Source organism: Labrus mixtus, chromosome 12, assembly GCF_963584025.1.
Source record: "Labrus mixtus chromosome 12, fLabMix1.1, whole genome shotgun sequence".
Taxonomy (NCBI): domain Eukaryota; kingdom Metazoa; phylum Chordata; class Actinopteri; order Labriformes; family Labridae; genus Labrus; species Labrus mixtus.
In genome coordinates this window covers 12,049,542-12,059,076 of record NC_083623.1, presented here as the reverse complement: position 1 = coordinate 12,059,076, position 9,535 = coordinate 12,049,542, and the positions used below count along the sequence as shown (strand labels likewise).

General features: G+C 40.2%; 1 protein-coding gene across 2 annotated transcripts in view; it reads right to left on the bottom strand.

Annotated features, from left to right (window-relative positions):
- Positions 1-879: 879 nt before the first annotated feature.
- grm1a (glutamate receptor, metabotropic 1a) overlaps positions 880-9,535 on the bottom strand; it is a 36,776-nt gene continuing 28,120 nt past the window's right edge. Inside the window, exons 8-9 of one of the 2 annotated variants that reach the window (XM_061052013.1) lie at positions 5,232-6,165; positions 880-3,347 (exon numbers count right to left, since the gene is read on the bottom strand). In XM_061052013.1, coding sequence (XP_060907996.1) covers positions 2,525-3,347; positions 5,232-6,165 — 1,757 coding nt within the window. In that variant the 3' untranslated portion in view covers positions 880-2,524. The remainder of the gene's footprint in view (positions 3,348-5,231; positions 6,166-9,535) is intronic. The other variant, XM_061052014.1, reaches the window with a different exon arrangement.

The window sequence follows — 9,535 nt, the reverse complement described above, 5'->3', positions numbered from 1 at the left end:
GTATTGCTGTTTTGAAATGATAGCTAAATTGGCTTTATAATAAAGTATTTAACTATCAGTGTTGAAGCTGATTTTTGTCATGGCTTAGGTTTTTGTAAATCCAAAGAGGCTTTTTTAAAGTGACTGTGATTTGCTTAATGATTATTTGTGTTTGTTGTTGAGTTGTTTATCCATTTGGTTTTGTTCAAAAGTATTCTACACAGTTAATTGGTTTATTTAGTAACATGCATTTCAATTCTAGCTCAATCAACTTGAACATTTCTGTCGTTTTTTTTAATAGTATTCTGCAGCCGAATACATATAATTTGATGTTTTTTCAAAAACTGTTAGCTCCTGTCCTGCCCTGTCATAGCTCGCCCAACGACAATGCCCTCGCCCTTCTGCTAGGAGCAGGTCCTCTTCCAAAGAGTCCAATATGTTGTTACACTGTGTTTCTACAATAGACTGGAAAAACAAAATACTGGAATCGAGTGTGCCTTCTGCATTTTCCTCGGACTCTTTGTGGTCACGTTAAGCACTACTCGCAGTCTGTGAAGCTGCACTGGTGACAGAAAGGTTTATGAGCATGTTATCTGAATTCTTACACATCAAATATGAAAGATTTCTTATTTGATTAGGACCGGCTCCAAACTCACTGTGATGTCGCAAATTGTGCTTGCAAGTACTTAACTTAAAATAGTTTTTATATATGAGTAAACTTCATACCTCGAGTTCAGATTTGCATCAAAGTGAAGTGACTGTAAGTGAAATACATTTCATAGTAAATAGGATACTTTGCCTTGATTGAAATATTTGTAAATATTAAGTCTGACTAAATCTATGGATATTTCTAAATTAATGAAACCCAGTTAATCAGTCTATCGTAGGCATTAATCAGTCTTCTTAATATAAATAGTTTTTATTTTACAGCATTGCTCAGCTTGCCCAAAACATAAAGGCCTATGTCATTCTAGATTTGACAGTGTTAAACAGGTGGCACCCTCATATATTTTACATTGGTTAAAATCATTGAACAACTTACACTATAAGAGACTAAAAACATTTGGAAATACAATACAATTGCACTATGTACTGTATAGGCTTGTACTTTGAAATAATTTTCATTCTTATAGATAAAGAACTAAGAAACTTAACCTCAAGTAATCTATTTAAGTTTATAATGCAAGATTGAAGCAAAAAATTGAAACATGTATAATCTCGTTACAAGAAGCAACTAATCATCGGTTACTTTAACAACTGAATATTTTCAAGAGGATACAAGTTAGCTTTTAAAGTTACCCAAAAAACCAAACACAATGCTCCGTGACAAGTTTCTGAGGACAGTTTCAAAATGTATAAACTTCTTTTTTTCTGTTGACATTCTAAATATAGAAACATTTATCAGTATTACAAACATACCACCTGTGTGAAAAACAAGAGATGGCTTAACAGTATTACAAACTTTTAAGAACTCGTACAAGTACTGTGTTTTTCATTACGATGACACAGCAAACTCAGAAAACATGAGAAATATCAACATGGCATCAAAAAGCATAATGTAGGTCTTTTATCATGCCCCCCAAATGTGTGTAAAATTTGTTCTCAGGGTTATGAATGAGTGTAAACTGAATACACACAACCGATCACCTACAATCACGCTATAACCTGTATCAGCTACAAAATTTGAAAGCAGGGATGTAGGTCGATAACAACTGCGATTGGCACATGATTTATTTTACATCGTATATCATACAGCGCAAAGTTTTAGCAGAATCGTTAAGTTCTAATGCTTTTGTGATGAGCACACTTTGCAACACATAAAAAGTAATATTCAACCAACTTACTGCACTTTTCTTATAGTTCATCTCTTTGTAAAACTTAAATCGTGATGAGGTCCGATTACAAAAAGCTAAAGTGAGATTATAAATGCAAAAATCAAATAGTTTGTGGATGCAGCTGTTCCTGTTGCACATATTAACAGACCTGCACGTGTGCAGCAAAGGAGAACAGAGCAAAAAAAAAAAAAAAAGAATGGCATGAAATGCACTTGAGCTTTTACGCTCCCCAGAGCTGGATGTATCGTACAGTTCACAAACAGTACACACACTGAATTGTGTTTCCCTTTCTGTTTGTTACTCATAGACCTCTCTGAATGCATCCCCACAGCTACATCCTGTATTGTGATTCTTGATGTTGCTTAATTCATCAAAATTTGGCACGACAGCTGACGAGATTTGGCACTGGTCCCTGCTTTACATTTTACAGAAAGGCTCTGTGATAAGACAGCCCTTCAGGAAAGGTAGCACTCATTGATGATTACTAGTGTTTTTCTACTTATAGTTATGATAAACCCCTTACCGATAAAAGCAGGATACTAATTACAAGGAAGCTAATGAGAGAGCATAAAATGAATGTTAGAAACCTTAGATGATGATCAAATCATGTGGTTGTATCAAGTTGTAATCAAGTATGCGTCTGTACATGTGTGAATTTGTATTTGCGCATGTGTAATCTGTATATGTGACAATGAATATCAGTGTTGCTCTCACAGTGTTGAGGAGCTGTGTGCAAAGTCTTGGAGGATGTTTGAGGTGTAGATCGAGCTCGAAGGGCTTCCGAGCATGGACTCCATGGCAAGGGAGCCGCTCAGAGAGTCTCCCGAGCACACAGAGTCTCTGAAGGGGGAGGGGGGCGACAGAGCAAGGGAATCCTCCAGAGTTGGCTTGCTCTGAGTCAAATCCTCGCTGTCCCCGTCCTCCTCCTCCTCCTCCCCCTCCTCCTTGGCATCATAAATGTAGCTGTGTAAGAGGTCTAGTTCCTCGTCCTCGTCCTCGGGTCCCTCTTCCTCAAATGCCCCAACTTTAAGGGCTTGAGGAAGCGGAGAGGATATCAGGCTCAAAGGCTCATTGGCAGGGGGGGTCTCCCTGGGGGTGTAGTCATTTAGTGCAGGGACATAGGAGCTGTGTGTGTCCACCACAGCCCCTTGCAAGCGCTCCGTGGCGCAGCCCTTCAAGTTAGAGGGCAAATAAGAAGCCGGCTTATTCAAATTAGATTCCAGCCCTTGTCCAGAGGAAGTCGGGGTCCAGAGGGGGCGCTGGGAATCGCCCTCGTCATCCTCCTCTGACAGGTTGTACAGAGGCTTAGCGGCGCGCGGTTCTTGTGCGGGATGGTGGTCTGTGCCAAGGTCGCGGGACGAGGGCTCACAACTGTGGGGGTCGGGGTTGTTAGTTAGGGGCCTGATGACCGCCGTCTGATTCAAGCCGGCTTCCTGTTTCCTCACATGCACAGACAGTCTGTGCCACACATTCCCCCCCTTCGGAGGGTGTCTTGCACCTGATTCAGACCATGACACAGACTTGCCATTAGAACTATGAACGAGATAAAGACCCAAGTTACTAACACTGGAAACCGGCAAGTGGTTGCAGAGAAAACAACATCAACACAGCAGCAACATGACAAAACAGAGCAGCAGCATTTCAACATTTCTGATGCATGTCAAAATACAGTCTAGTCACATGACATTAACAGCACTGTTAAGGGGTTCACTCATGAGCTCCGAGGAGCCAGTGATTCATAATGTGCTGAAGACAGCGTAATGATTTTTAGATCACTCATAACACTGAGCATATAGAATTTCCTCCTTTCTGGGATATTCTTTTTGGTTAAAATGGGACGCATGCTTTTGAAATAAGTATGTCAGTTGGTGCCTTTACTGGCCTGAAGACGACACAGAGTTTGGAACAGAATGAGCTAGGTCTGGCTCTGATATGATTAGTTAGAGAGATGGGGAGGGGAGGGGCGTTCATGCTGAGAAAAGTTAAATGTGAGGTTAATTCAGGATAAACCAAAAGCAGCAGGGTGCCAGTGCTACTTCTTGGAGGGCTGCAGTGTCAAAACAAATAATTGACAGAGGTAATTGATTCCTAAATTTCATAAGGTAATTTAAACCACCATGAAGGCCAAGTGAACTTTTTTTTTTCTGGTTGTATTTAACAATAAAAAATGTCAGTGTCTCTGTTGGCAGTGCAGCTCTCCAGAGTCGAATGACACCCTTGCTTTAACATTAGCCAGCCTGGACACTTGCAGACAGTATGCTGCTCTCTTGAGTGTTAAAGGTGTTAGAAGATTAAGAAGGCTGCATAACAAGGGTGAGAGACAACATGTAAACATATTGGGACCACTGTCACACCCTGCTCCACTTCTTACTTTAGACACCTGTCCATGTGTCACTGCTGTGGATCTCAAAAAAAGTTATATGCAAGTCTTATATGTAGTTTGAAGGTGAGAAATCTATACTTTTATTAATAGATGACAAATTAGCATCAATGTTCAGAGTTTTGTATTGAATTAGCTTGTTTGTTGGATTTTATTTCACTGTCTGGGGGAGGGGAATGCGCCACATATATTCACCTTTACTGCCCACATTTTCTAAATCATTGTTTCACTTTAATTTTAGGTAGATTTGAAATGGTAAAATTAGAACAATAATAACATGCTTAAACACTCAAATATTCTTGGAAATATTTTTTTTGGGGTGTGATTAGCCGACTTATCAATTTAGTGTCATCAACCCAACTGGTTAGGCAAAATGTCTCTACTGGGTATAACTTATAATGAATATATTTATCAATTCAGGCCCACAATGCAGGTCCAGTGTTGTGTCAAAGAAGCAGCCGGCCACTATCGAGCATTGTAGCTCTGATTAATTGCTACAGCCATACTGTAAAATGCTCTACTACCCTGATGTAAACAGCCCAGTGAACGTATGGCATTTGGCAGTATTATGATGTAGAAAAAATTGAAGTTGTGTGTAGGCTGTGTTAGAGTAAACTGGCATATAACCACTCAACCAGAGTAATGTGTAACCAACACACGGATGTAGACATTAACCTGCAAGGTGGACCAAAGGCTGGTGCTTGCATTGCTAACCTAAGCCTCACTTGGCAAACCAATTTTGACGTTGTTTACCTGCAGATGCTGTGATCCCGTGTCTATGCGTGTTGAAATAAATGTGCTAAATTTTGACTGTTTTCTGAAGGTTTTTCTTAACTTTAGACTGGCCGACTAGTAGTCATTTAAATTTGCATGTAATAGACTTTGAAATTGGAGGCCTAGGAACATCCATCAGTTATTTTAGAACTGCCAAACAACATTTTGTAAAAACTCTGTGCACCATTGAGTGTTTAGGCATTCATCACCCCAGGAAACAACACAGAATCTGACAAGGAAACCAACTTAAAAATGATACTCACTTGGCTTTTCCAGTAACAGGCTTCTTCCGACGGAATATATTCAGGAAGTTGTTGCCCCCACACTGGGCTGACTTCCCGTCTCCCACATGCATTCGTACCACATCAGATGTGGTGAAGGCGCTTCGGACATTTCTCTCTGGTTTGGCAATGATAATGTACATCTTAGGCGTGAACATGCAGCCCAGTGCCACTGTCACACTGAGGCTGACGGAGAAAGACGTGGTTATGATCTTGTAGTTTGAGCCAAAATAGATGGGCACAAAGGCCAACCAGATGATGCAAGTAGTGTACATTGTAAAGGCAATGTATTTAGCCTCGTTAAAATTGGCTGGGACGTTTCGCGTCTTGAAGGCATAGTAGGTGCAGCTCATAATTAGCAGGCCGTTGTAGCCCAGTGGTGCCACCATGCCTACGTTGCTTGTGTTACAGATGAGGTAGACCTCACGTATGCTTGGGTAGGACTTGATGGGCTCAGGGGGCTCCAGAATGATGAGTGTGATCTCCAGAGTTAGCTGCACACTGATCAGCATAGAGGCAAGGACCACCTGGGCCCAGGCGCTCATAAAACGGGGCTTCTTGGTGCAGATCTTCTTCTTGCTGCCTGCCAGGATGCGGGCGATGCGGTTTGTTTTGGTGACCAGAGCAGAGTAGCACATGGCAGATGATAGGCCCACTAGAAGTCGCTGTAAGTAGCAGGAGGCCACCGTAGGACGGGCGATTAAGGTAAACGGACAGATGTAGCCCAGGAAGATACCTATCAGGATGATGTAACAGAGTTCTCTGCTGGACGACTTAACCACAGGTGTGTCACGGTACTGGATGAACACAAAGGTGACAAAGGAGGTGATCAGGATGCCCACACAGGAGAAAACCACTGCGACTATGGATTCCACATCAGCCCAGTCGAGATACTTCAGGGGCAGGGGCTGGCAGACTGAAAAGAGCAGAGGAGTTGTTAGATTTGTCTTTTGTTGTACATCTTTGTGAGAAAAAAAGGCACATGAAGACAAGTGAAAAGAACCCATGAGCAGACAGATGTACAAGTAGAGATGTTCTGATACCATTATTTCCTTTCTGAGACTGAGTCCTATCTTTAGACTCAGCCATTTACAAGTGCCCATGGTACCCTTGCAATGAAACAGGTATTCATATTATCTGGATTCTGAATGTCTTGAATGAATAATATAATAATATAATTATTGCTATCATTATTGTATGCTGATGGAAACCTAAATCTTAAAACAAGCTGTGAACCTTTTAAACAGGCTAGCACCTGTTAACATTAGTTAACATTGCTAATTTTAGCAACAACCAAGCTTAGATCCTAAACTTTATATTTTATTTACACAAGCTTCTGATATTTATTCTAAATTGTTTTATTTTGTATTTTTATTTGACTTAAATTGACTCTAAATGAAAAAGTAGAGTCTTAGCATGTGTGATAGCGACAATCCCATTGTTGACATTTGCTAGCTTTGACTTCTGCAACACCCTTGACTAGCACAGCGGTGTAGGTTACTGTTTTGGAAAAGAAGAAACATTTTTTAAGGGGGTGGGAGAGGGGTGTGACAACAATCAGTAGCTTCAGTTTAGCGTCACAGCCTGCTGCAGCTGCAAACTAAGCCAAACAAACTCTGTTACAGAGAACTGCTTTCGGTTAAAAAAAACATTTTAAAAACTGACATTAAGGTTCCAAATGCAACTGCCCCACTTAATGATTTTTCTGAACTACAACACACGCTGCAGGCGCAGCCAGTGCACATGAAACATATACATCCCCTAAATGAACAGTGTGAATGTAACGTGTTCAACATAGTCAAAGCTCATATGAGATAAAGAACATGTTTTTGCAGATTTCAGCCGACTTATTTTTCTCAGACAGATTTCTCTTTAGTTATTTCTAACGTGGATGTCCCTGATGGGGAGTAACAAATACTGTTATTGAAATGCTGCAGCTTTTTATATTATAGACTGTTGAACTCAGATTTTTAAAACTGCTTTCCAAATAAAAAAAGGGAGTTCTGGTTTATCTACCTGCTTGAATTGTTATCATTGGAATTATAGCAAATATACTGAAGCCAAACTAAAAAAAAAAAAAAGAGGACATAATACATTATTATTATTAATTCATGAAGATGCATCTGGATTTGTTGTGCTGTTAAAATGCACAGTTTGAGTTTTGGTATAAAAGTTATGTAAGAGATTTTAATATCTTTTTATCTTTTTTGCCATTCCAAAAAAAATGCTCCAATTGTGACGATCTTATCCAAACCATGTGATTTGTGATCTGTTGCACCACTAACCTCTGGTGTTAAAAAATAAAGACAATGCTGAATTGGAGAAAAGTGTCCACTTGAGTCTGGTTGCAAAAACCAAATAAGGAATCCCCATTAGCTCCCATAAAAAAATGCAGATTTTTACAGCAGAAAACATGTTTACAGACTGGTTTAAATATTTTTTTTATTCACACACACTGCGACAGGGTTGACATTTTCAAAAACTCATCCATGTCTAGTTTTTCATACATTTACATAGTTAGGGGCGTGTCTGATTTGACTGACAGGTGGGCACACTGTAGCACTCACCACCACCTCTTTATCTGCTACTAGATTGATTGAAAGTTAGGTTGGAAGGAATTTCCAATATAAAGGTGGTTGTTGGACTTCATAATGTCTCTACAGAGAACAATTGGTGACATCACTGTCCATATTTTATACAGTCTATGTATTAGAAGAACAGTGCATTATCTGGCAACGTTACTGGTACCTCACACTGAATTCTAGGCCGTAGAGGGATTTTCGACACTGGTATCAGAATCAGAATCTCTTTAGGTGGGAGAGAAGAGACCAACCCAGCAGACATTAGTCATTCAAGATGGCCTCAAATAGCTCAGTAACTAATTTCATGTGCAATCATACACCTTCCAAAGCAGCATTTCTCTCAGATTTATCTGTTGCCGTCTTCCTGTAATGTCAAATACGTATGTACACACACACACACACACAGGTAAGTGTGTGAACTCTGTCATGATGCACTAGTTGCATGCTTGTCATCCACCACACAGTGGAACTTTGTCGAGCTTAATGGGAATAAAGTGACATCCCTAGACTTCCTCAGCTTAACACTTCATAAATTACATGCTGCTGCTAATAGCATTACATTCGCTGACTATCATCACAAACACAGCTATGCACATGGGAACCCTTTACTCCAAATGTGTCAAATCATGAGAAATTTTTAAATAACCTCACCTGCCACCTCAAGAAGGAGGTTGGTCATTTTCAACACAAAATTTGAAATATACTGATGTAAATGAATGAAGGTGCAAACCAGTTGTTGCTCCAAAGTATTACTTCAGCAGTTCTGCAAAAACACACATGAGGAGAAAGTGTTTGAAGCACACTGCAGTGAAGTGTTGTTTGCTTTTGTTTTTATGACCACCCACCCGGCTTGGCTTCACTGTGTGCAAACGGACAAGGGTGGCAAGGAGGAAAAGCACGTATCTGTATTTATACAATTCTTTCCCTTAATCCCTTATTCTCAAACTCTTCCTATCTAGGCTTTGGAATGACACTTAAATAATTCAAAAACAAAGCTCACCTTTCTGCTGTACTTTACAGTTATGTTATGACTTGGTAAAAAATAAAGAAGCCTTAAATGATTGAACATATGGACAGTACAGCCTCACTCTATGAATAGGACACCAACTCTCTCTATTAGTATTCTCTAGATGTGACATGTAATGAGAGAGGAGGGAGAATTTCTTCCTCGACACACTGCCGAAATGTATCCCCAAGCCTCTCATGTCAGTAATAGGATTTTACACCTGGGAACTGAGAGCTCCTCTCAACTCTATAAATCGCTGTCAAAACAACCCCTGGGTCACCACCATGCAAAGAGCAGGGAGGAGGGAAGTGAGCAGCGTCACTTCTATGAGGGGAGCTGTGCAGAGGGAGCAGGGTCACTGTACCTGGATGATGAACAGCATCAGTAAAAGAAGGTGTCAGGGTGTGAAGTGTCAACAGGCTTATGGGTGTAGGATGAATGTAGTCCAAGGGAAACGATATGTACTGTTTATGTGAGATTGGTGTTATGGGATATAAATGTCGAGAAAATGAAGCAGGTAAAAGGTTGGTTACCAAGCAGCGAAAATAAGGAGATGTATTGGAGATTAAGTATTGGGTATCAGCGAGTATGCCAGTCAATGCACTGATCTTCTTTCATAACCAAAGTCCCCCAAAATAGACCTATTTCAGGATCAACAGGGTGATGATAGTATATACTTAGTCAAACCTATAAACATT